We start from the raw sequence: 27739 nt of genomic DNA, 5'->3' as shown, positions 1-27739 counted from the left end.
GACCCCATTCACATAATGGTTCTCTAAGTATTGGCAGTACGATTCCTTTCTTCTTTAAATCAACTGACTGACCTTTATTACACTCCATCTGTATGCAACACAGCCCTGGGCGCTGTGGAGCCACAGAGGAGCTCTAAAAAACTAGCCACCCTCAGGGAACTTGCAGTTTAGTTGGGAGCAAGACTGCAGAGAGCGATGATGTTCCCAGGTTTGCCCAGGCACGCCCTTGGTGCTGTAGGGGTTGTCCCTGTGGTCAGGGAAGGCTTCTTGGAGCAGGGCCTGGGGTCCAGCCTGTCAGAGGGGAATGCAGTCTAGGCAGTGGGACAGCGTGGGGGGAAACAAACAACAGGGCCAGCAAGTTTCAGAACTAGGAGGGTCTTCAGACCTCATCTGATCAGAACTCTCCGTTTATAACTCAGGAAACTGAGGCTCAGAGGAAGAAAGGGACTTGCCCGAATTTTAGTAAATGATAATTATATAGCTAAAGTTTAATAAATGATAAATCATTTTAATAAATGATAATTATTTTTATAGTTAATACTTGTAGAGCACTATATGCCAGGCATTGTTTTGAGAGCTTTAATATATTAACTGATTTAGTCCTAAGTAACCTTGTAAGGTGAATACTATTATTTCTCCTATTTGACAGATGAGGAAACTGAGTCTCAGAGGGTTAAGTGATTTACCCAGCGTCACATGGCTTGTAAGTGGTGGAGTCAGGATTTGAACCTAGGCCATCCGGATCCAGATTCTCTACTGGGAACTACTAAATCCTGTTGGAGTCATCAGAACATGTTCTTGTTTTTTTTTACTGTATTAATTTTACTCACCACCACCAGTGGAATCATAATGACATCATCCAGATCTGTGCTCATACAGTACTTTTAGCACTAGCTGAGAATGTTAACAGACTTTATATGTTTTTATTCTAACCAACAGCTGTGTTTCGTGGGGCTTTTTCTGTCTGTTTTACATAGGAGAAAACTGAGACTGCGAGAGGTGATGTGACTTGAGGCGGGTCACAGAGCTAGTAAGTGTCCCAGGCAGAACTTGGAGTCAGGTCTGCTGGCCTCCAGATGTCAGAGTTGGAAGGTTTCTGAGACACTGCCAGTCCAGCAGCCTCATTGGACGGGTGGGCAAATGGAGGGCCAGACGTTGCCTCTGCCAGCAGTCAGAGGGGGTCTCCTGGCATGGGGGACTGCTGCTCCTCCCTGAGGACTGTCTGGGCACGCCCGCCTCACAGCCCTTTACCTGGTCCCCTTGAAGAGGTTTGGAGTTGCCCTTACTTGCTGCCTTGTTTAAAAATACCTAAGGGGTTGACTTTGAAAAAACTCTGTCCCCCAATTCCCCAATCCTGGAGTTCACTAATTTGAAGGTTGCAACCCTCTGTATTCATAATATGGTTTTTTTTCCCATGAAGCAAAAAAGTTTTTCTTTTTTACGCCCCACCCCCACCCCCAACTTCCTGCTGATCTGAAATGAATATTTATCATGTATTTAATGAGTAATCTGAGTCTTGGCTTGGTGAGGCTGTACCCAGGACATGGTTTATGGCTGATCTGGTTTTAACTCGTTCCAGGCGGTTTTCCCTGGAGTTTTCTGTAAAATCATAAACCTGGAGAGAGAATTTTTGTGGAATCCAGTCACGTGACTCGCTCTTTTGTAAATTGAGAGATTAACTGTGTGATGGTTAAGAACTGAGATGCATTTCTTTTTTCAAAAGAAAACAAACAGAGCAGCATTTATGCACCCAGAGGAGCGTGTCCTCTTCTAAAGATGGGGAAAGTCACTCGCCAAGGTCACCCCTCTGGGCCTTGGAGCAGCATGGCACTGGGTTTGAGAACGTGAACTTGGAATCGGAGTGTCTGCGTTGGAAGCCCGGCTGAGCCTCTTCCCGGCTGTTCCAACACCCTGCAAGCTCTGGGTCCTCGCCTGGACAGTGGGGCTGGGAACGGTCCCTACTGCTTAGGGTGGTTGAGGAGATTAAATGAGACGGTGCCCACGATGCCTGCGCCCCGGGCTGGCATACAGGAGGTGCTCAGTAGATACTGGCCTCTTGGGATCGCTGGTGTTATCCCCCTTCGGGGCCCCTGATGCCCAACTAATAATACAAGCTGGCACTATGTGGATGTAAAGGCCCCGCCCTAAGTGTGAGACTGATGAGCTCACTTCATCCTCACAGCAGCTTGTGAGGCGGCCACTCCCATCATTCCCATTTTACAGAGGAAGGAAGTGAAGCACTGAGAGGTCAATTTACTCGCCCAGGGTCCAGCTAGCAAGTGGCAGAGTTTGTGCTCCCGCCTGGTTCCCAGTGACTGCCACCCTTGCTGCTGAGGTCCTTCACATCTCTCTTCCTCAGTCCTGGAGCCTGAGGGCTTTTTGACTGCTGGTCCTGGGGAGGAGGGACTGTGGGTTCCCATTGTGGTCCCATCCAGCGCCCTGGGATGAGAACGAGTCTTGTAGTCCGGGTGGTGAGTCCCACATGGCAGCCCAGGGGAGGCACCTGCCCCTCCGCTCTGAGCCAGGATCCCACCACTTCTTCTAAGGCCCATGAGTCAGGCCTCAGGGGTGGAAGTGGGTTCACCTTTTACTCCTGGCCCTCTGCACACGATCCCAGGCTGACAGCGTTCCTCAGCAGCTGCAGTGGTGCATTTATTTGTAAACCTGTCACTTACTGAGCAACTACTGCATGCCAGCTCCACCCTGGGTGCCTTTCAAATGCTGTCGCAGGAGATCTTTGTCACTCCCAATAGCTCTAGGTCCTGGGGCTTTCTCTCCTCCACTGCGGTTCCCAAAAGCATCATCTCTTCCCTGGAAGATGACAGTGGCCTCCGTGTTGGGCTCCCTGCCTCTATACCGCAGCCAGCAGTTGCTTCCAGAGGCGCACATGCCTTCTGGGCAGCCTGTGAGCCTTGGAGTAAAGCCGAAACTCCTCAGCCTGGTTTACAGGTGCTCAGTAATGACCAGCTGTTGATGACGCCAACAAAGACGACGATGATGATGATGGTGATGATGATGGTGATGGTGATGATGTCAGTAATAGGGTCCTGCTCCAGTCCACGTGGCTGCCCACCAGAGAGGAGAAGAACCTGCCTATACCTGGAAACTCGTATGAAACAGACAAGGCATGTGCTCGTTCCATTCCCAGGAAGCCTGGTTTATTTCTTGATACTTGTCCTCAGATAGCAAGGGCTTGGGGAGGGGTCCCGTAACCTAGAGGAATAAAGACATTGGTCATTTCCCATGGGTTTCCCTTGTAGTTGGAAACATGGCCAGTCAATGAGGGGCCTCCCTCAGCCTCTGGGCTCTGGCTTGGGGTCTGGTCAGGAGCTCCCTCTGTGAGCCTGGCCATGTCAGTGGGCTGGTCCCTTCCTCCAGAGGTGGAGACCCTCAGAGAAGTCTCCAGCCCTGCGGGGTTCAGGGACCCAGGCTTCCCAGCTTGGCAAGATGGCATCCTTCTGCTTGCTCACCGGCACCCAGCTTGTGTTAGCTCCATTTGCATTAGATTTCGCATTCCCACTGTTGGATGGGAGCTCTGTGTGCCCTGTTCCAGCATCCTCCCTCAAGAAAGCCCTTCCTGATCCTATAGTCTCAGTGGATCCTGTTGTTAAAGATGCTCATGGAGCCCAGGACTTTCTCTTCAGAGCATGTCTCTCAGTTGGTAATTATAAATGGGTAGCATGAAATAAATAATCGCGGCCTGTCTCCCCCACTGTTCTCGTTGCTGCTGTGTCCCCAGTAACTTCCCTGGTGCCCAGTACATAGTAGGCACTTAATGGGTAGTATTTGGGTGAATGAATAAGGAACCATGTCTGATTCATCTCAGTATCAGTCCCCCAAGGCCTTGCTCAGAATCACACATCTAGTCTGAACTCTATAAATACCTACCGAAAAATGGTATCAGCTACCTGGGTTCCAGTTCTTTTAACCCAGAGTCTTCTCTGGTAGCCTCCACTCCACCCCTCAAGCTTGGAACCACTCAGTCAGTGGCTTTGAGTAACCATGTTCAGTTGGGAAAATAAATACAAAAGTAGAACCGAGTACCACAAGCTAGAACCATATCACTGAACGCGATCTAAGAAGCAAGGTCTAATCAGGGAATTTATAACAGATTTAGTTCCCTGGGAATGGAATCCTCTTTTAACTTGCAAAGCTTTCGTTCAGTGTTGGTACAGTCACCCTTCGTGGATGTGTTTCATGAACACCTGGTGTGTAAAAGTGGGGACTACCTGTGCTTGAGTTGGGGCCCAGTGGTTGGATAGGAAAACAGTTTATCTACATCGTTTGGGGGCAGGTTTGATTCGTTTGTTCTAGAGATGAAGGGCCAAGTACGTAGAGGAAATGGCCATGGACTTGGGGTGAGAAGACATGTGTGAGCCCTGGCCATGCCATTGGCCAGCTGTGTGACCTTGGGTACGTCACTTGGCCCCTTGGGTGCTTGGTGAATTCTTGGTCAAAGGGCATAAACTGCAGTGTCTTCTTCACGGGGTTATTGGAGGATTCACTGCAGTGTAACAATCTATAAAGTGCTGTGCTGATGATTAATATTCTCATGCACCAGAGAGACACAATCCATTTCTCTTGGTCCAAGATTTTTGGAATCTTCCCTGATTCTTTTTTTCATACCCCACCTCCAGTTCGTCAGCAAGTCCTATTGGTTCTACCTTCCAGTAGACTCAGAACGCAGTGTTTTTCCTCAGTTCCCTCACTACCACGACCCTGGTCCCAGCCACCTTCATCTTTTTCCTGGGCTGGAAAAAGATGGATCTTTTTTCCCATCCTTGCCTGCGGTCTGTTCTCAACACAGCATCCAGAATGATCTTTTCAAAATGGAAGTCAAATTACATTTGACTCTGCCCGAACCTTCCAGTGGCTCCCCAGAATAAAAGCCAAAGCCCTTCAGTGGCTGTGAGGCTCTTCCCTCCCCCCCGCCCCCCCCCACCTCTTCTCATCCTTGCCTCACTCTGCCGCAGACACACTGGCATCCTCTTTGTGCGTTGAGCACACCAGGTACGCTCTTGCCCTTGGGTCTTCCCACTGGCCATTCCTTTTTCCCTAGTCGCCACATGGACAACCCCCTCAACTTCCATTGTTTACCCAGTGACACCTACTCTGATCACCTTATTTAAAATTGCAGCCCACGGCTCCTCCCTTGGCCCAGCATTCTGATTCTCCCCTGCCCTTCTCTATTTTTCCCCCCATAGAACGGATTACTTTCTAGCATACTATGTATCTTACTAATTTATTACTCCTAATACTACCATCTGCCCCCTCTGCATATAATCACAGTGAAGGCAGGGATATATCCCAACTGCCTAGAACAGTGTCCGGTGCATAGAAGGAGCTCAGTAAATACTTGTCAGATGAGCGAATGACTTTCTTCTGACTTGAGTCATGTATCTCAATGGGACAGAAAGTTCAGGTTAAATTTGGGGGATCCACTGGCTGTTGGAAAGGAAAGAGATACATAAATGAGGTTTGAGTTGTTTCAGACCCACTTGTCCTCCTCTCAGTAAATAGTAGGGGACATAGAATCATCTTCTGGGCAGGTCCTGGGGCTCTGGTAGGTGCTTCTCGAAGGTTCGGTGCCTCCTGCAGGCCTCCAGGTCAAGTGCACTTGGTTTCACTCACCACTGTTGCTGAGCATCTTCCTGCAGGGTCAGTTATACCAGTTGGAAATTTAAAACAGAATTTTTGTGTTCAAACTAACATACATACATATATATGCAGTACACAGACATATTTTGGACTAACATGCCTTTGGTACTTGTGGATATAACATTCACGTGAATTAGTAAGAAAGAAAATGAGATTTCAAAGACGTTTGAGCATGCAGAGAATGTCCCTCCTCTCCCGGTTCACGTTCACTCTTCCCTTCCAAGGGTGGAAGGAAGCCGAGAAGCAGTGAACACTGGGGACTTGGAATTGTCCAGTAGTGGATTTGAGGCTGTCCACCCAAAGCCAAGCATAGTGTTTAACATATAGTAGGCTTTCAAGAAATATCTGTTGAATGAAGAAAGGAGTGATTGATTATTTAAGATCAGTTGTTACATTTTACCCAAGTATAATTGCCAGTGCAGTTTATCGTTCATCTCAGCAACCTCTCGGTATCCGTATTTACTGAGAAATAATAATTAACGGTTTCAACCTTATTTGCTGAATATTTGTGCCAGACCCTGAGCTGGGTGCTGGAGCCATCGCCACGTGTAGGATGCGGTCTTTATCCAGGAGGAGCACAGTCTGGGAGGCACAGGCCTTCCAGGAACTGTGGTCCCCATCCCATAGAGCTGGTGAAAGGCACTGGTGGTGGTGAGTTAGCAGTGTTGGGAGAACAATGAACAGGGACTAATCAGATCTGCTGGGGGGAGGGGGAATCGTTGGAAGTCTCCAGAGAGGAAGCAATGTTTGTGTTGCAGTGGGGGAGGGAAAAGGCAAGATCCTAATTATACCACCACGGAAATGTGCTGCCTCAAGTCCATCCTTGGCTTGACTAGCTGATGCACCATCTTGGAGATGCCCACTCCACCCTCTCAGAGCTCCGGGTCCATGAGCCCTCACATTTGCAGTGGCCCCTCGGCCTCCCTGAGCCTCTGGCTCCGCTCTCTTATCGCAGAAAGGCATTTCATTCTTCGAGATCAGGCAGCCAGGACCCAAGGAGCTGTTTTCCTCCATTGTGCAAGCATGACAAATCATTAATTTTTGATTGATTTGCTTAGAATTATGGGCGTCCCAGCATTCTTTCCGCCGCTGAACAGCTGTATAACAAATGAATATATCAGTGTGCACAAAAGATTGGCGATCTAAGAGAAGCAATTACATTGGCCACCCTCCCCCACTCTCACCCCTTCCCGGGCAATGAAGGAAGGAAATTTTTACCAGAAATTCCTCAAGTGGCTTTAAAAAAAAAAATGCCTTTTTATAATTGAATTAAGTCTTTATCTCTTCATCTTTTGCAGCAGATTTCCAAGCACACACCAGTTCCCCATGTGCTTGCTTGGGTTCCATCCATCCAGGAAGAATCTTTAATAATGAAATTTCAACTCACAAATTAAAACCAAAATGAAAAAAGGAAAAAAAAAAAAGGAGCAAATTCTACCCCTCCTTTTTGCTTTTTTTTTTTTTCGGTCGCTGCTATTCCTTTAAGATTTTGGAACAGTACCAGTGCACTAAATGTGACCTCCATAACTTTTAAATTAAGAATTTATGCTGGCTTGAAATTTATGAAATATTTCAGCATGAAAGAAAGCCTTTTTCCCTCAGGAAAATTGAGCAATAAATCACAGCACTGCGGATTTACTGCCCTAGAGCCAGCGAGAGATAGGATTTTTTTTTTTTTTTTTGCTTCATTCTGAAAAAAAATGTAATCATATAAGACAGCTTAGCTGCTATCCTCCCACTCTCTAGAATTTTTAATTTCAGCTGTTTCTGCTTGGATTTATTTCCAATATTCCTGCTCGGCTTTTCAATTTCCTCAGTTATTAAATTTTAATTCAGTGCATTAGCATTTAAATTAAAAAAGGGTTTATTTTATCGAAATCGTTGGCCAGCCCCCATCCCGTAGCACACGAATTGCCTGTTTCTGCCATTTGCACAAAATGTGAAATGCAGCTAATGTCTTACAACTTACATTTGCACAAATTTAGAAATAAAATTTCTGGGTTTGGAATAATATTTTCTTTCCAAGAAAATCCTTAATAAGAGAATGGAAAAGAACAACTTAATGTTCATTTGGGAGGGAAGAGGAGGGTCGAATGAAACTAAAAATAGCCTTGCCCAGGTCCTGAGAAGAAGCTGGTGTGTTAGGAATGGATGGGGCTGGGAGGGGAAGCAGGTGCCCTTATGGGGAGTGGGGGCGGGGTGAGGGGGGGGGCTTGGATACCTTTACCCCCAGCTATGTGAAAGTGAGGAAGAGGACCTCTCATGAGTACACTTCCCGCACCGTATTTCATTTACCCTTGAGGGGTTTGGTTAAGGTTGGGTCAGCTCCACATAGAGTATCAGAGATGAAAAGGAGGGGGAGATGATCAGATTGAACTCTCGTGCCTCCCGTGCCTGTTTTTACCTATGAGAACCTCAGGTCCAGGGAGAGGAAAGAGCTTGCCCAAGGTTCAAAGTGAGACCCAGACAGAGCCAGGCAGAAGCTGCCTCTTTAGGAGCACATGGTCCAGTGGCAACAGCAATAGAGTTTCCATTACTTCAGTGGTTACTGCACATCCCTGGCCTGTGCTTAGTAGTTTACCTACATAGCTGCATTCAGTATCATTCTGACCAGCCCTTTGGGGAAGGCCTCAGGGCTGTGGGGTCTGGTAGACCTTCTGACTTGCAGCCCAGGATTCAGATCAGGCCTGGAGACAGGCAGGGAAGACGCCTGGCTCAGTCCAGGCCTGGCTCTGCCTCTTGCTCGTCTGCTGTGTAATCTTGTACAAGTCACTCTGTTTTTCTGTGCCTCGGTTTCTTGGGCCCAATTGGCATATTGCCATTTTGCAGATGAAGAAACTGAGGCCTAGAGAGTGCAGATGAACTGCCAAGGATTATATAGCTTGAAAATGGCAGACCCAGGACTTGAACTCAGACTTGTCTGACTCTAAGCCCTGTGCTCTTGAACTTTGGTTTAAATTGAGAATCAGATCAGATTACACTGGGTAAAGGTGAGTTTGTGGTTTGGGATGAATTGCATGAAATTGCTGGTAGTAGACCATTTGGGCCTAGGAAAATGGCAAAGTCAACTTAATTCAAACAGTAGGGCTTGCTCTGAGATATTTGTGAGGACACAGACAAAGCCGGCCTGGCACCTTAGGGATCTCTACAATGAGAATGGGTGTCCTCAGCACTGTGGCTGGGGGGGCCCGAGAGGCTGTCCCCTGTTGTTATGGTGGGTCTGGACTCAGCCAGGCCTGAAGACTGAGATTGACAGGTGCTGTGATATTGACACATGCTCTCTTGGGCATCTCTCACTTGTGCCCATTGTCCATCTCTACCCCCCTTCCCATATCTGCTTCTCATCTCTGCCAGTAAACGGACATTTCTCACCCTGCAGGGATGAACTCTTCCCTCCAGCCATCTCATTTCCCCAGTTGTACCATCTAGGCTTCTACAAAAGGATTTGTTTGGACAGCTCTTTGAAAATTTTCAGCATTTTGTCTTTGTTTTATAAAAATGGGTGGAAAACAAAAATGCATGTAGCTACCAGTGATAAGAAGCTCAAATATCATAAACACAGTGAACGGGAAAATGGGTGGAGATGGTCAGATGTGCCTAAAAGAGAGACTCTTCTCCCCTACCCAGTCCCATGTTCAGTACGCTTGAACTGGTCAACTCTGTGAAATTGTGAAGGAAAAGGACAAAAAAAAGCGCATTAAAACAACATTAAAAGAATGTATAAAATTCTAGAAATACATGCCTGGAGTTCAGTTTGAAATTTGAAAGGCTAGAGATCATTGGGGATTTTACAGTTTTTTTAAGCTCTCTGGGATAGAATTTCCACCTCTACCACTTCTGCCTCTTCTGATATGAGCATTAGAACAACTTCTTCCCATTCGCTTTCCATGCAAGTTTGACGAATGCAAGATGTTGGAAAGAGGCTGTAATTGATCGTGTTCTTTTGCTCCCAGTGAAATGATTTGCAAACCCTTTTCCGCTTTCTTGTTTCCTCCATGGAAATAATTCACTGGCATCCCATTAACTGCTCCCTCCCAGGCCTCACGTTTCTACCTCCCTGTTTGTCCTTCACCTTTCCATTTCCCTCGTGTGGGCAGTGGAGGCTGTGTGTGTTCACCCCATTTCCCGATTGTCCCTCCTGAGTGTTGGAGGGAGATAGAATATTCCAGAGCTGAGGAAGGTGGGCATTGGAGTTGACCCAGACCTGGGCTTATAGCCGTGGGATGTTGGATAAATGCCTGAAATACTTAAATGGGGCTATTGTGTATGTGTGTTGGGGAACCCATCAAGAGGATTCGGTGAGAGGTGTTGAATGCCCACACACTAGCGCCGGGTGGGAAGTTAGCTCAGGGAGCGAGTCTGGGGTACCCGCAGGGGCCAGGCCGTGGGGTGGGAAGTAGGCAAGAGTGGGTGGTGGGGACTGTGGTGAACCAGGTGCGTCAGCTTTAGCTGACCAGTCGTGTGGGACTACGTGTTGCTTTCAGAAGCTGAAATCTGGCTTTCTTAGGGGTGAAATGCCTTTATTTTGATATACTGACTGTTTAAATTGAAGTCCGCCATCTGGGTTTGCCAGCTTGCAGCTTCTCGAAAGCACTCATCCAAAGGTAGCTGCCGCTGTTTTTGTTGTAGGTCCTCAATCCTTCATCTGCAATCCTGAAATTCGAAAAGCTTGAAAACAAAAAGATGTTTTGTAACTGGTTAGGCGGCAGAACTTGACCTGAAGGGAGAAGAGGCTAGTGCCCGGTTTCGTTTAGCCCACTTAGGGCTGACTGCATAAGTTTTACTATAGAAATATCAACGTGCTTGAGTACCAGGGCCTCCCCAGACCCTGCCAGGGTTATTTCAAAATAGAGAACACATGCGCCACATTGCCTTTCTAAAATTGGAAAGGTTCTGAATTTGGAAACACATGTACGCGAGAGTCTTGAACCTGCATTATTCTAACTGTGATTACCATTATTATTAATGTTTTGACAAAGCTGGGGAATGCATCTGCAACCAGGGGTGGTGGAGAACCCAGGCGTTTTTTCCATGTCCTTGGCCTCCTCATCGAGGTCCCCCCAGCACTGGCCTAGGAGTCAGGATCCCCGGGTATTTGTCACGCAGTCCTCATGAGACAGCAGGCAGCTCCCTCCTCTCCCAGGGCCTCAGTCTCTCCATCTGAACCAAAATGTTATGATTTCTGAAAATTCCATTTGGTCAGCCTTATCTTCCCATCACCCAGCCCCAAATAAAAGAGATTATGAAGCAGTGCTCTCTTGCCTCATCCTGCTTGCAGGGTTGGGGGACAGACTATTTTAACATAATAGGATTTTCCCCCTCCAGTTGGTAGGAATAAATCTTCAGCTACTGTTTCACTGGAAATCCCAGCTGAAAATGAAAATGGTGCAATTCAATCTCAGATTTAGTTGGTTACTTACTTTTCACTGAGTCCCCAGGGCTCTGTGGTTGCTGGGTTTGTGTTGGCAGTGGGTGCTCAGTTGGATTTAAAGGGCCAAGCAAATTGGGGTGGGGGGGTTGGCTGTCCTAACTCCCTCTTACCACTGGGGGCAGACTTCTAGCCTGGAAGAATGGAGTAGGGCGTTGTGGCTGGCTCACCCCCTCTGAAGGCTGGTGTTTGAGCGGGAGCTTGGTAGGGTACAGTGGGTAGAATCTGTGTTTTCCTCTTGGCTGATTTAGGTGTTCTGGGTTTCTTTTGCAGGCTGACGGAGCCAGTGCAGCTGGAAGGAAAAGCACGGCAAGCAGGTATGCTCCGCCTCCCCTGCTGCCTACTGCACCCCCGCGCCCCCCCCCCCGCCGTCTTCTTCGCCCTGGTTTCATGACTAACAGCTACCTCTCTGTGGTCATCACCTTCCACCTGAAAGGATGAATGGTCCAGGCCAGCTCCGTTTGTTGAGAAGTATCCATACTTGCCTGGAGGATATGAGGTTGTGGGTAGCACTTTCCAGCCCCCCTGGTGCCCTCTCTGGGCACCTGTAACTGGAATCTAAGGATGACTCAGTGCTGAACTGGCCTTGGCCGCTCAAGTTGGGGGAGACTTAGGGTGAAGTGCAAGGCTGGGCAGAAGGACCTGGGCTTGAATCCCGTATCTCGGCTGCTGCATTGTGAACTCCAGGGACACCCATCCTAGTCTGGAATACATCGGTACTGCTTGGGTCCTGCGCTCGTATCCTGAACCCATCCCTCCAAAGCAGGAGGATGGAATATTCTGCTTAGCCAGACCTCACCCTTGGAGCTGGCAGGAGATGGGGGAGAGGTGGTCCCCAAAGGAGAGCTGGGCTGTCGTTACCAAAGATGGGGGAAGGCGCTGCTGGACAGGCCCATGTAGTAGACATCCACCACCGGGGGCTCAGGCAGGCACTTAACTTGGTGTAAATGTTAGTGTTCCTGCTGCAGTTCGTTTGGTAGAGCAGAGCTGCAGTGGCCAGATGACCTTTATTTAGGGCATTGGAGGCAAGAAGGCAAGGGACAGACTAGAGAGACGGCTCCCCAGGCCACACCCTCAAAATCTAGAACAGGCTCTGTGGTTACCTACTGGAGCTGGGTGTGCCAAGCAGAGGCATTTGCCCTTTAGCACATGGAACACTAGTTCTTCAAATGTTAATAGGGGTTCTATGGCCAAATAAATTTGAAGGATGGTGAGTTAAACAAAGTCAACAGATTTCTTTGCTGTGGAACTTTTCCAAGCATTTCATGTGCTGGTGTGTTTGCTTGATAGCATCCGAGAAAGAGAGAGAGAGACAGAGAGAGAGAGAGAGACACTACGGAACGCTTTTATTGAGGTTTATCCCATGGAGCCAGTGTTCTGTGCAATGTGCTTTGGGAAACCAAGAGCGCAGAAGAGTAAGGTGTTCAGCCCTGTGTTTCAGGGAGATCACTATGGTCCCCGTTTGCAGGAGATACCAGGCTGGAGGTCAGTGTATCCCACCCAAGCCATCATGGCCTGGCTTCCACCCACCTCCCCAGTCTCCTCGTATGTCTCCCCCTTGCTCAGTCTGTTTTAGCTACCCTGACCTTCTCTTATTTATCTAACACTGTAAACCAGGGGTTGCCCATTTTTACCTAGAAAGGGTCAGACGGAAAGTATTTTACGCTTCACAGGCCATAGGTCTCTGTGGCAGCTTCTCAGCTCTGCCAGTGTAATTCGAAAGCAGCCATAGATAATACGTAAATACACAAGTGGTCGTAGTTTGCCAACCCCTGGCCTGAGAGCCTTTGCAGCTGCTGTTCCTTTGCCTGGGATGTTCTTTTCCGTGATCTTCCCATGATTCGTGCCCTTTGATCCTTCAGGTCTCAATTCCATCCTCCCCTCTGAGAAGCCTTTTCTGACCCCCTCTGACCCTGCCTGTGTCCCTCGTGGCCAGTTTATGCTCTTCAACTATTCCACGTATTTGTGTACTTTTCTCTGCCTCTTGACTGCCAGCTCCAGAGGCGGAGGCCACGTCTGTCCTGTTCACTGCTGTGGGCTGGCCTCCAGCCGGTGCTCAGTGAGTGCTTATGGGATAGGTACAGTGAGTGAGATGGGAGAAGATGCATGATGTAGGAGTCAGGAGTGTGGGCTGGAATGGAGGGCTGCACGGCTGGGCTTGGGCCTGGGAAACTGGACAGTGACTCACGTGGCCAGCAGTTGCCCAGATCCTTTGTGTTTCTCTCCTGGGCCCCTGGTAGTGGAATCTTGTGTAAGAACAGTGTATAACGCTATGGCCTGCGGGGCAGTGGGAGTCCCTAGACTGGCAGTGCCTGGAAGAGTTCTCTGGATCTGAATGTCAGGACTGGAAGGGGCCCTGGGCTTTGTCAGGTTCCCCTCCCCGCTCCCAACCCCCTTCATTGTACACATGGTGAAGAAAGGCGCTTCTCAGGGTCATGTGCTGAGTGAGTGGCAGTGTCAGGCCTTGACCCTGCCTAAGCCAGTGCTTTCTCTACACGGTGATGCTGTACTCAAGTGAGGGTCTAGCCAGCCTCCCCCACTGCCCTCTCGTGTTCATTGAGCACCTGCTAGGTTAGGCCCAGACTCAGGTGGATTAGATGCTAATTTATTCATCCGGCAGATATTTGAGCATCTGCTGTGTGCCAGGCACTGTTCAAAGTGCTGGGTCTGCAGCAGTGAATGGAGACAGATTTCCCTTCACTCCTCATAACTTGTATGTGGATGTGGTCCTTGCCCTCACTCTCCAAGGCATGAATCTCTCCCATACCAGCATCTCTGCCTCGTGATCAGAGTTCAGCAGGTGGGTTTCCCCACAGTGCTCATGGGTGCCTGAAGCTCTGTTTTGAATCTTATCAGCCCAAGGCTGTAGTGAGAGGGAGAAGAGTGCTGGATAGATTAGAGATGCTTGCCCCGGTCAGGGGAGGCGGGAGGTGGCACGTGTGCCATCTCTTTGCTCTCCCTGTTTAACCTAGGTTTGCATATACTCAGTGATGGGGCCCCATGTTACTACCACAGTGCCAGGATATACACCAGGAAGGGCCAGCCCAGACCTCAGTGTGTGACTTGAGATGTAAAGAAAACATTTCTAATAATAATAATAACAACGACCATTTAGTCAGGCTCTGAGCTAAGGGATTTACATTTATTAATTGATGTAATCTTTAGCACAGCTCTGTGAAGGATGCGCTTATGATTCCCACTTCACTGCTCAGGAAGCTGAGGCCCAGAGAGGTATACAGGCATCAGGCTGCCCAGTTGGAAGTGAGCTCCACAGCCAGGATGGCTGCCCAGGTCTGACTCCTCTGATGCAGGTGCCTCACCGCTGTGCCCTCCTGCTTCCCCGTAGGAAGTGATCCGTTGACAGAGGTTAGAGGAGCCTGTTAGGGGACCAGGGCTGGGCCATAGGCTGGGGGCTCGTCCAAAAGGCAGGGCCTCCGAAGGAGCTCACAAGTGAGTTTATACTGATTCTGTCCTTAAACCTAACAGAGCATCTTTGAAGGACCAAAGCAGCATTATTGTGGAGTGACCCAGCATTCAGTGAAGTAAGTTCTGCATTCCAAACGTCTCTGGACATTTGTCCAGAGAACATTAACATAGTCCTTAGCTGACGCCACTGGTGAATTTGACCCCGGCCTTGGGTTAGACTGGCCAGGTGGGGTTTAGAGTTGTAGACACTTGATGGAACGTTAGACTCATGCAGTTCCTGTTTCAGATGGGCAGACAAAGACCCGAGGCTCCCTGAAGTCAGTTAGGCTGGATGGCCCTGGTCGGGACTGACCTTGAGGGACCTGTGACCCTCTGACCTCCGCTCCCTGCTCCCAGCTGTGCCGCGCATGCTGTGTTATCACACCAGAGTCTGCTTTCGTCCCAGCGCCTTCCTTTTGGCCCAGAACACCTAATTTTGTTCCTTCTCCAGAGGGCCTCTGGCTAAACCCCAAAACCAACAGCCTGGGCTGCTAAGGAATGAGTGTCAAATTGAGGGGGACAAGGAGAGGTGGTGTTTCTGATCTTAGGAAACAACTAACTGTGGTTTGGTTTACTTCCCTGTAACCTAGCCTGGATCGATTTTACAAGACCTGTGATCCCAGCACTTGAGGTTAATGCTAACCTAGTGTGCAGGTTACAGATCACGTAGCACAGCTGCAGCCAAACGTCACTTATTTTAAGAAGCGTGGAGGCTGCGGGGCCTTAACTGTGGAAAATTCTAAAGGAAACGCAGTTTTCATAATCAAGTAAATGTAGCTACAGGCTTGCTGTAATGAAGAAGTGTGTCCTTTTTTTTTTGTCAGTTGAAGGTTTTCAGAGCTGGAAGGACTCTGTAGATAATCTGGTCCAACCCTTTCATCTGGAGATAAGACAGCCAGGGAGAGAAGCAGCCGAGGGACTCACTTGTTCACCAGGTGTACCAGTTGCCCTAACAAGTGATCAGGATGTTCTAGACAGGGACATTGGGGTGGGGGAGAAGGTGATAAGACCAAGTCTCATTCATTCATTCCACAAACACTTACTGAGTGCCTGCTAAGTGCTAGGGTCTGACCGAGGTTCTGGGAATACAGTGGTGAGCAAAACAGAAATCCCTGGTCTTGTGGAGCTGATGTTCTCGTGGGAGTGGAGGAGACATAATAAATACTGAAAACACATTGTATGGCATTTGGTAAAAAGTGCTGTAGGGGGAAAGCAGGGAGGGGGGTTGGGAGAGTCAGGAGGAGTATTGCATCAGCAAGAAAGTGACATTTGAACAAGGATTTGAAGGAAATGAGGGACTGAGCCAAGCAATCATTTGGGGGAAGTGCATTCCAGGCCGAGGGAACAATAGGTGCAAAGGCCCTGGGGCAGGAGCTTTCCTGGAGCAACTGCAAGGAGGCCGATGTGGCTGCATATGGCCTTGGAGACTTTTGTCAGGACTTTGGCTTTTACCCTGTGTGAGATGGGGAGCCACCGGGGATTTTGAGCAGAGGAGTGACATGATATGCTTTGGTTTTAAAAGGATCATTCTGGTTGCCAGGAGGAGAATAAACTGCAGGGGGGCAAGATGTTATAAGACATATTGCCAAGGGTTCAGGACAGGCAGGACCTTAGAAGATAGGCTTGGAAGGGAGTTTCCAAAAGGCCCTTTTTTTCAGGCCTGAGGAATCCATTTCAGCAAAGCATTGTGTAAGTCCTGCATCCAAAATGCACAGCCTCCTGCTTGGTCCTGGGAGAGCCCCAGAGTGGAGCAGCATGGCCTCTGTGGCTCCCACTCTCCATGCCTGGTCTGCTGGGCATCTAACTCACCCTCTCTCTGAACCCAGACTACCGGGGTTCAGATCCTGGCACCATCTACTTCCTGGTTGTGTGACCTTAGGCTAGTTACCTGACCTCAGTTTCCTCATCTGTAAAATGGGGATTATATTCATACCTCCCTCATAGTGGTGTTGGTGAGGATTAAGTGCAGTAATAATGATATGTCTACCCTTAGCACAATGCCTGGCCTATAGTAGGTGCTCAGTAAATGCTTGCTTTTATCACCACCATCACCAGGATGCTGAATTCCATTCCTAGGAGGAGGGAACAGTGGGTGGCAATTGATTTCTTTTTTTTTTTTCTTTGTTGGAGAGGAAAGATTGCTTTATTCAGGAGGCCAGCAACCTGGGGAGAAGATGGACTCATATCTAAGAACCAACTCCCAAGATTCCGCTTAACCATGAAAGTTTTTAAAGGGAAAAAGGGGAAGTTAATCGCAGTTAATCATTTGCGGAGGGGGTCAGAGTCTTTTATCTTCCACTGTGTGCAGATTTTCTTCTGATGGGTTGGTGGTGAGGTAACAGGGTGTTGCCCCAGGCATCATACTCAGCCTGAAGTTACCAACCTCCACCTGGATGGGGGCCTTAGTTCCTGCAGAACTCAAAGATATTGTTATGTATATTCCTTGAGGAAAATCCAGAACCTGCTTTATTATTGCACTATTGTTCCTTGACTGCTCTTCCTTTGTTTCTGCATTCCCTCCCTTACCTGACAAGCAGCTGTTTGAATCTGCCTTTTGGTACTCAGGGAAGGTCTAGGAGGCTGAAACTTCTTTCCTACAAACAAGAAATGGGGGACACAGAAAGGACTTCTACTGAGGAGGGTCCCCCAGGGTCCTGCTCGGTTTCACATAGTGTCAGCAAAGTTCTATTGCCACTTAGCATTCACCTCTAGGAGCCAAAAAATAAGTGGCTAGGTTTAAGATGCCCATGAGGTTCCTCTCCAGCAATGTAATATACCTGGCCCTTTTGAAATCGTGCACCTCAGATTGGGACTTGAGCCCATGCGGCTGGGACTCAAACCCAGCCAAAACCCACTGTCTTCCAACTGAGATCACACGCCTGGTTTCAGGACTAATGAAGCTCAGGTTCTTGATGTCTCATCACTGAAAGAATTCAGTGAGAGACAGTGATAGGTAAGAAGTGGGTTTATTTAGAGAGAAACACTCCACAGAGTGTGGGCCATCTCAGAAGGTGAGAAAGGCACCAGGTTATGGGGTTGTCAGTTTTTATAGGGGTGGGTCATTTCATAGGCTAATGAGTGGGAAGAGTATTCCAGCTCTTTTAGGAAGGGGTGGGATTTCCAGGAATTGGGCCACCGCCCACTTTTTGATCCTTATGGTCGGCCTTGGACCTGTCATGGCGCCTGTGGGTATGTCATTCAGCCTGCTGATGTGTTACAGTGAGCATATACTGAGGCTCAAGGTCTAGTGGAAGTCAACTTGTCCGATTTGTCCGCCATCTTGGACCCATTGGGTTCTAATCAGTTTATGTCATGTCCTCAGGCTATATCATTTTTTCAGAGGTTGTGCCCTGCCCCCTTCCCTCCTGTTTCTTTACCCCCTCAGAGATTTTACTCCCATATTCTTATGGGAATCAGAAGTAAAACAGGAGGGAAGGAGATCTCAGAAACAAATACAGATCACTTACAGGCAAAGAAACTCATACTATCTGTTATTACAAGCAGCATTTCAAGAAAACTTTGGAGGGAGAAACCAAATTCAGCCTAGTTTTAGGCCATTCCTAACAAAATCCAATTACCCAACTAATGATCACGCATAACTCTTTTCAGTTTTTTCATTCTTCACACCTTTGTTTACTAAGGTAAACAAACAGAAGTATTATGCTTAACACTGATGACTCTTAACATGTCTATTAATCAAACCAACAAGCTTAAGCCACCCTCAATACCAGATATCAGTTTAGTACTGAATATTTTCCAGATGCCATGAACCTGAAATTCATTCTGGCCAGATTATTTTCTAGTTCTGAGTATTTATATAAGCGCTTAATTTTTATTTTATTTTATTTTATTATTTTTTTGTGTGTGTGGTTCGCGGGCCTCTCACTATTGTGGCCTCTCCCGTTGCGGAGCACAGGTTTCGGACGTGCAGGCTCAGCGGCCATGGCTCACGGGCCCAGCTGCTCTGCGGCATGTGGGATCTTCCTGGACCGGGGCACGAACCCGTGTCCCCTGCATCGGCAGGCGGACTCTCAACCACTGCGCCACCAGAGAAACCCTGAGCGCTTAATTTTTAAAACGCCAATTAAGTAGAGCTCTTTTACGAATTAATGTTTGGCAACACCATACACCTACAACACACATATAGATACGCATGAACACACAAACACAGAGGCCTCAGAGTTCCCATTCCAAAAATTCAGCCCTGAGTCAGGTACAACAGAAAAGCCATCAGTTACAAGGGGTTGGATTCAAATTAGGCTTCTAGCAGATGGAACAAATCAAGGTCACCTATCTAGATGGCTAAATCCTTTTTACTAGTGTTTGCAGAGAAGACACTTAAGATTTCTATTTATCCTTGTGACAAGTCAAGTTCTAAATTACCTTTCCCTTTTTTAAAAATTTGCATTTAAAAAGATGGCAGTGGGCTTCCCTGGCGGCGCAGTGGTTGAGAGTCTGCCTGCCGATGCAGGGGACACGGGTTCGTGCCCTGGTCCGGGAAGATCCCACATGCCGCGGAGCGGCTGGGCCCATAAGCCATGGCTGCTGGGCCTGCGCGCCCGGAGCCTGTGCTCGGCAAAGGGAGAGGCCACAACAGTGAGAGGCCCGCATACCTACCGCAAAAAAAAAAAAAAAAAAAAAAACTGCAAAAAAAAAAAAAAGATGGCAGAGATAAGTGTTCCTGAGAAGACCAGATAGGACATTTGCATCTCAAAGGTACAGGCAAGTTCCTCCTAGGATGACTTTGTTTCCCCTTTGTTTAATACTGACAAGCCTCTTAAGATAAATAGGGAAGGTTTGGGGAGTGATAAAAGGATTGGTGGGTTTTGGATTATTTTTGGAGTCACTCCTCTGGTCCTGTAAAGACTGTGTTTGTAAAACAAGGACAGTTTTGTTTTCTTTTTCAAAGAATTGGGTGGTTACCTCAGTGATATTGGAGGACTGACATACCCATTCACGTGTATTGGAAAGTTTTACTTTTCCTCATTTAGCTTAGGGGAGAAGGCCTCTTCCAGAATTCCTGTCAGGCTCTGAATATCAGCTATGGTGAGTTTAGTCAGACCAGTGCCCTCCTATTTTGGTAATCTACTTACAAACATTTTTGAGGGTCTTCCCTAGGTTTAAGAAATTTGTACCTTATATTTAGACACTATGTAACCCTTTTTACTTAATAATCACCAGCTGGATATCTTTGGCCAAGCCTGGAACCTCAGTATTCCACATTCCAGGGTCTACTAAGGCTTCTATTTTAGCTTCAGATTTTATCTGTTCCTATTTGCTTTTTATTAGAACCATTTGGTGATGAGGGTAGTTCCCTTGTCCCTAACTTAGTTACAGATCTCTTCCCATTGAAGGGATGGGACAGTCAGGCACAAACAGGAAGGAATGTAAAAACAGCTGGCCATTGATCTCGCACAAAAGGGGTTCCAGGAAAGTATGCCCCTGTCTCTTCCCCGACAACCGCATTACGTATTCCTTATGATTGCAAAGGTTTCCAGTCCTTTGGGTTAAGACTGAGAAGGCTGCTTCAGTGTTTATAAGAAATTCTACCAAGTGGCCTGCCACATCAGTGACCACCCGAGGCTCAACATTAGTTCTGTAGATGGTATCTCTAGGCACAGCCACTTTCTGCCTTGGGCCCCTTTAGTCTTCTGATTGCAAAACCATCAATGGCCGAGGGGCCCTGTTGCTGTCCGGCATCTGGAGCATTCCCTCTTCCAGTGCCCTGGCTGTAAAGGGCACATCGATCAAAATCTTCCCTCCAGTCACCCTTTTGTCCACACAGGGTACATTGGCCTTGTATGGGTATCCAAGGGCCTGTGGTCTGCCAGGGCCAGATTGGCCAAGAAAAGCCGGCTTCCCCTTTGGTGGTCTGTGAGCGGACAAAGCCACTGCAATCATTTGGGCCTTTTGCATATTTCTCTGGGTGCGTTCAGACCTTTGGCCATATCCCTATTACTGAAAACCAAATAAACCAATTGGAACAAATCATTTACTGGAGTCTGAGGACCAGCAGCTGCCTTCTGGATTTTGTGCCTGTTGTCTGGGGCAGACTGGGCTATGAAACGCGTAGCCAAAAGGGCCGGTACCTCGGGGGAGGAGGAATCCAGTAGGGTGGGTCAGTTAAAATGTCCGCTGTGTCCTTCCTAGAGTTATCCCTCCGAGCTCCGCACACCTTAAATTCCTTTTGGGTTCCATTGCCTAGATACAAGGCCATGAGAATTTGAACATAGGGTACTTCACTCCATTTTAAATGTCCTAATTCATATTGTGGCCAAACCCGATTACATAACCTACTAAGTCTTTTCCCATTTAATTCCTGTTGTCCACATCTTTCCCAATCCCAGCCTATATGGCCCAGAGCGGTATTGGTTGCGATGGATGCAGCCTGACCCCTTTCAGACAAGCCTGAGGTGAAGTCTCTAACTGCCAAGCTGTCCAAAATTCCACTCATAAGTCAAAATCCACCGCGCAATTTGGTCAAGATTTGCGCTTACGATCTTAGATGCTATCCCTTCCAAGGTAGTCTCCCAAACAGGTATTAGTGCCCAAAAAGTTGTGACAAAGAAACGGCACAGAAGATGTCCCCACCAGTGTTGACGAAGATTGGGAGTTGGTCTAGTTGGTCTCAGGACTTAGTGAAGCTCAGGTTCTTGATGTCTCATCGCAGAAAGAGTTCAGTAAGAGACAAAGTGATAGGTAAGAAGTGGCTTTATTTAGAGAGAAACACTCTCCCCAGACAGAGTGTGGGCCATCTCAGGGCAGTTGATTTCTCATAGAGCCTGGACATGGGAGAGAGGCTGGAGGTGAGGATGAGGGTGGGTGAGAGTGGAGATCGTGTTTGTGGAGGGGCTACCGTGATCCACATCCTGTGTCCTGCAGTTTTCACATTGCTCCTCCCAGGGGCCATCTGAGGCAGTGATTGGCATCCCTCCTCAGAGACAACTGAGAAATAGACTCGTTCACCGTCACCCAAATAATCAAATGGCTTTGGGCCTTGCTGAGTCTTGTCCTTTAAGCCAAGATTTTCCACTGGTGGATAGTTTAATCTCATAACCACGTGTACGGCTGCATAATTATTTTTAAAATAATATCTTCTTCTTGTTTAGCGTTTTGGTTTTCAGCAGGAAAATTAAAGTAGCCCTAAACAAATTAACCTTATTTGCACAAAATTCAATAGTATCAGAAGGCCTGATGCTAGTCAATGACCAGTATGGTCTTAGCAGAATGAATTATTTGAGAACCAGCTCTGGGTGTATTTTAGTCAGGCTGCATCTTCATCTTGACTCTAGGTTTATGTTCCTGTAATTGGAGCTCATTTGATTTCCAGAAATGTGTGTTCTCACCCTACCAAGCTTGGGCCAAAGTTTGGCTTACAAAAATCATAAATTGCAGGCTGATTCTGAGGGTTCATATCCTTGCTCCAAGGGGACCCCCTGCTTTTCTGGAGGGGCAGAGTTCACTTTCTGCTTAATCAGTTACTGTTAAGCCTAGCCTCTGCACAAATAGGGCCGATTCTGGAAAATTCAGACATCCTTGGATTTGTCCTCTGGAGACAGCCACAGAAATGCAAACTGCAAGTCATATGCGTCAAAATCGGTAAGTCATTTTTCCAAATGGTACTGCGTTCTTGAGTTTGGGGTGATCCAGCAAAGGGAAGTGATTGGGACCTCTAGGGAACCTGGGCTCAGTCCACCCACCCAGCTCGAGTTTCCCACCTGTGCTCCTTGAGCAAATTAAGCAAGTTCTCCTTGTGAAGCTGCAGTTACCAGTTCAGAGCATCTGGAAGTCTTGTCTTGTCCTGAAGAAGCACATTCTTGAGAATGGAACCAGGATGATCTGACCTGGTTGCTTCGTGAGCCCCTTAATGACAAGGGCCCTCGATCTGAGAAAGTATCTCGGGAGGCATCCACAGCCTCACTGTCTGTCTGGCTCTGCCAACAGGAGAGAAAAATCCTCACCCCTTGGCTTCCACTTCCTCCAGGTTCGATGCAAACCGCGATGGTTAAGAGTGTGGGCACGTCACGCCTACCATCTTGGTCATGCCCACCTTGCGTAGTGAACCTGCCGACGTGTGTCCCCACCTCTCCCTCCTCTTCATCGCTGCTGCGTGTAGGGGGCCGTGCCCTCCACTCCTTCGGTTTTCACAGGGGCTAAACATTCCTCTCCTGCCTTCATTTATGAGTTCTCCACCCATGGCCTAAGAGCTCATCTTTTTCATAGTTGGGCCAAACTTTTCACGTTTTGCCTGGCGAGTGCTTGGTAAGGACAGGAGAAGAGAACTAACAGTTAATGAGTCCCTAAAAAGAAACAAAATTGAGTTATTTGTAGTGAGGTGGATGGACCTAGAGTCTGTCATACAGAGTGAAGTAAGTCAGAAAGAGAGAGACAAATACCGTAAGCTAACACATATACATGGAATCTGAGGGAAAAAAAAATGTCATGAAGAACCTAGGGGTAAGACAGGAATAAAGACACAGACCTACTAGAGAATGGACTTGAGGATATGGGGAGGGGGAAGGGTAAGCTGGGACAAAGTGAGAGAGTGGCATGGACATACATACACTACCAAACGTAAAATATATAGCTAGTGGGAAGCAGCCACATAGCACAGGGAGATCAACTCGGTGCTTTGTGGCCACCTAGAGGGGTGGGAGGGAGGGAGACACAAGAGGGAAGAGATATGGGAACATATGTGTATGTATAATTGATTCACTTTGTTATAAAGCAGAAACTAACACATCATTGTAAAGCAATTATACTCCAATAAAGATGTAAAAAAAAAAAAAAAAAGGTAATGAGTCCCACTATGTGTGTGATGCTGTGCTGGGCACCTTATGAACATCTCTGTGCTTTAATCTTTTTTTTTTTTTTTTGGCTGCATTGGGTCTTCGTTGCTGTGCCCGGGCTTTCTCTAGTTGCGGCGAGCAGGGGCTACTCTTCGTTGTGGCGCACGGGCCTCTCATAGCGGTGGCTTCTCTTGTTGCGGAGCACGGGCTCTAGGTGTGCGGGCTTCAGTAGTTGTGGCTCGCGGACTCTAGAGCACAGGCTCAGTAGTTGTGGCGCACGGGCTTAGTTGCTCCGCGGCATGTGGGATCTTCCTGGACCAGGGCTTGAACCCATGTCCCCTGCATTGGCAGGCGGATTCTTAACCACTGCGCCACCAGGGAAGCCCTGTGCTTTAATCTTCTAAACAACCCTTTGAGGTTAGTGCTTACACGTCAGGAAAGAGAGGCGTGGGCAGGTTAGGAAGCTTGGCAACGGTCCACGCACCTAGTTTATCATCCTCAAACCCCTTGAAGGGCTGGACTGTGTAGTGAGGAGTCTCGTTTATGTGTCCGGGGACAGCACGCCTCTGGGCAGTGAGGGTCCAGGCCCAGGTGCTCACATGAGGGCGTGTGGACAGAGCTGGCTGTGCATTCCAGACCTCAAGTCTGTCATCAGCCCATCTCAAGGGCTGGTGGGTGAAGAGCGGAGGGGTGGAGGCCAGAGGTAGTGCCAGGATGGGACGAGCACATTGGAGGGACGACAGAGCTTTCTAAGCAGCTGAGCGGCTCCTGGTATCGGTTGTCAATGTGGGCAGGGTGGAAGGGGAGCAGTCCCATTGGGAAGCTTCTTTACATTTCATTCCAAGGAGGGTGGCCAGAGGAGTTGGGCATCAGCGATCGAGGCCAAGTCACAGCCTCAGCAGGAAATAACACTGACGGCAGAAAGGGTGTATTTATCCTCTGTTTATATGGCTAGCAAGAGAACCTAGCTATGGCCTAACTCTTCATGGTTGAGTTACCTGCTCTCTGGGGTCTGCGTGGGCCACCACGGGTGCCCCGGAAGATGCAGGACTGTGGGCGTGGGCTCCTCTGTGGCCTCCCCTTCCCCACCTGCCTGTCAAGGGCATACTAAGTGGGTGAGAATTCCTGAGTCTGCAGGGTCCCAAAGCTGTGTAGGGAGAGCCGCGGCAAGGTGGGTCTTCAGAGAGCCGTGCGCATTGCTGGCGGATACGTATTGTACCAAGGCCAGATCCATTGGAAAACGAAGGCAGTGCATCTGTTTAAGAGGCTGTTAACAGTAATTCTGCTGACCTGGGCCAACCTTCCATGTGCCATGGCAGCCTTGAGAAGCTCCCAGCTTTCCCCAGAGGGCCCTGCCTGCTACATGTCAGAGTTTGTGACTTGACAGCATTGCTCAAGACTCCTGCTTTTCTCTATTTTAGGTTTAAGTTAACCAGGGAATTAACTCTTAATATTTAAGTCTTCATGCTGTCTTTCTGAGCTGCGGTATTACCCAGCGTCGTGGCTGACTGACACCATACATTGAAGAAAATTAAGTGCCTAAGAATTAACTCAAACTAATGATATATTTATACATTGCAGGTTATTTTGAATTTCTAGACTGTTAAGAGTTGTTTAATAGGTTATTAGTTTTAATCTATTAATCTCATCTTTTCTACTTGACTGTTTATTAAAATATATCAGTGCTACCTGCCGGAAGTAGATCATTCTGAGGGTTATTAAGGCGTGGGTGATGACGTAAAGATTTGAATCACGGGTGGAATCGTAAATACAGCTGCCTTGTTACTGGGGTTTGTGGAAACTGGGGTTTTGCTGTAGTTTCTCTCTTTTGGCCCTTCCAGGCTAGTGGTAAAACTGCGACCTTTGTCCCCATGATGATTTCTGTCCTTGTGGCTAAAAACAGGACTCTTTACATCCAAAGGACAGGTGTGAGCACAGCAGCCTTTCTGGGGCACATCAAGGAGAGCTGAATGTCAGCACTGAACACGGAGCCCAAACACCTTTCTCTGTGGCAGAGATGGAGCCCTCCATCGCTTTGTTTTCTTGCATTTCCGTGTTCCTGTTTTTAGCATCTAGCATGTGCCTGTTCGGTCAAGATGCTAAGGATACTGTGGGAGACAAGGGAATACACATGTTCTCCATCTCTTGGAGCTTCCTGTCATTTAGTCATTTATTTGTTCATTCATTCAACAAGTGTTTTCATTATTTTCTCTTCTCTTGAGAAAAAACAGAAATCATCCAAATGATTAAAAAAGCCCAGGGGTTGGAGTCAGGCAGACTTGGTTGAATCCTGCTTCTGTCTCTAGAAAGCTGTGTGACCATGAGTCACTGTTTCTCCAATCCTCAGTGTTCTTATCTGTAGAGCAAAACTACCTCCTGTGTAAGGCATTGTGGAGAGCAGGGAGACAGTGCATGCATAGGGCCTGAAGCAGCACTGTGACTGGCCCGTCCTAGCCACTTGGTATGTCACAGCTGCCCTGTCCTCACTCACCCTGTTATTTGGCATCATTGCCACCGGCATCTCTTCCGCCCTGTATGCTGGCATTTTTGCACCTGCCGTTTTCGGTTTGTATCGTTCAGCAGACGTTAGCTGACATCAGCCAGGGGCTAGGCACAGGGGTAGCAGTGGGGTAGAGCCTTTACCTCTGAAGGTCTCCCAGAACCACATGGAATCGGCAGGCAGATTCGGATCTGGGACCTGTTAGAAGCAGAGGGGGCATTCCCAGAGCCACTGGTGGAGGCTGCAGGCTCCCAGGCAGTTGTCACCCTGAGACGGGGTGTCAACACCCCATGCCTGCCTGAGGGCCCGAATCTGCTAATGGAAGATATAATGGTGACCCTGCATCTTCAGGAGTTGAGGTCATCATGTAATATCAGATCATCACCTTGTCCGCCTTGAACTTACATGTTATATGTCACTAGTATCTCAGTAAAGCTGGAGGAAGAGAAGAGTTGGTGTTAGAGCATTACCAAGGCTGCTGCATTTTGGCAATTTAGAAAGTAGGAAGAGTGTGTTACATTTAAGAAAATTTCCATTGGGAAGGATGGAGAGAAGACCGTGACACTTCAGGAATAAACTTCACTTATTCAGAACGTTGGCTCCTGTGAAACGTCCTCAGCCCATGTTGTACCGAGGGCCAGATGTGTGGGACATTGCTGCCTTCAGTCCTGGGGACCAGCTGAAGCAGTTCACCCACCGACAGTTCTTTTGGGGGGTGGGTAGAGGGAGACGCCTCGAGGGCCACAATGGCATTGACCTTTGCAGGGCTCATTCTTGACTCCTTCAGTGGACAGGTGCTTATTGATCACCTCCCCCATGCCAGGCGCCGCCGTAGGTGCTGGCGTGTGACAGTGAACCGAGGAGACAAAGTCCCCGTCCTCTTGTAGCTGTCATTCTACTTGGGGAGACAGTGAAGCGGACGAGGAGTAACAAGCATGTTACATGAATGGAGGGTGGATGCTGAGCAGAAGGCGTGAAGCCGGGAAGGGATGTGGAGCATTGAAGCTGGGGTGCAGCGGAGACGTCTGACGTTTGGGATCAGGTGGCCACGGATCTCTCTGCCGGCACTGGGATGTTTGAGTAGAGACCTGGGGGAGTGGAGAACTCGCTGTGGGGACATCTGGGGAGGAGGGCAGAGCATTTCAGGCCTGAGGTGGGAGCTTGCCTTTGTGCTCGGGACAGCGAGCAGGCTGGTGGGGCCAGCGAGGAAAGCACGAGAGGGGCGGTGTGAGCAGATGCGGTCCGCGGGCGTGTGGGGCGTGTCACAGACGGCCCTGCGGGCGGGGGCGAGGACTCTGCTGCTGCGCTGAGTGAGACACGGAGCCCTAGATGAGTGCTGGGCTGAGGAGTGACACGAGCTAGCTGAATAGGAAGGCTCTGGCTGCTGTGTCGAACGTCAGTTTTGGGGCGTTGGGCCAGGATAGGACCAGGGAGACGGGCCGTGAGAATGCTACAGCAAGACAGGAGAGAGGGGAAGGCGGCTTGGACGAGAGTGGTGGCCGTGGGGTGGTAAGGAGTGGTCAGGTTCTGGGCATATTTTGAAGCTGGGGTTGATAGGATTTGCTGATATGTTGCTTCGGAGAGAGTGAGAGGGAAGAGACAAGGATGATTCCCAGAGTCTGGGTCTGAGGAGCTGGAGGGGCGGAATTATACTAACCGAAGTGGAGAAGACTGCCGCTATCTCATGACCGTGTCTTAAGCTGTGGGATTTAGCGGGAAGAGCACTGGGATTGGAGTCAGAAGAATTGTTTTCTTGACTTGGGGGAAGGGGCGTAGCCGCAGTTCAGTTTGGACCTGTAAATATGGGTGCGTGTTAGACGTCCAGGCGGAAGTGGGTAGTTGTCATGCGGGTCTGGAGCTCGGGGGTGGGGGGGAGGTCCAGGTTGGAGGTATGATTTG

The 27739-nt window shown here is 48.5% G+C and overlaps 1 protein-coding gene across 12 annotated transcripts in view; it reads left to right on the top strand.

The window, feature by feature from the left end:
- ZNF618 (zinc finger protein 618) overlaps positions 1 to 27739 on the top strand; it is a 184391-nt gene that overhangs the window by 83911 nt on the left and 72741 nt on the right. For all 12 annotated transcript variants that reach the window (XM_060154543.1, XM_060154542.1, XM_060154541.1 and 9 more), the window contains exon 2: positions 11360 to 11403. In XM_060154543.1, the coding sequence (XP_060010526.1) occupies positions 11360 to 11403 (44 nt within the window). The remainder of the gene's footprint in view (positions 1 to 11359; positions 11404 to 27739) is intronic.

Source organism: Lagenorhynchus albirostris, chromosome 7 (genome assembly GCF_949774975.1).
Source record: "Lagenorhynchus albirostris chromosome 7, mLagAlb1.1, whole genome shotgun sequence".
NCBI lineage: Eukaryota > Metazoa > Chordata > Mammalia > Artiodactyla > Delphinidae > Lagenorhynchus > Lagenorhynchus albirostris.
This window is presented reverse-complemented; position numbering and strand designations above follow the sequence as displayed.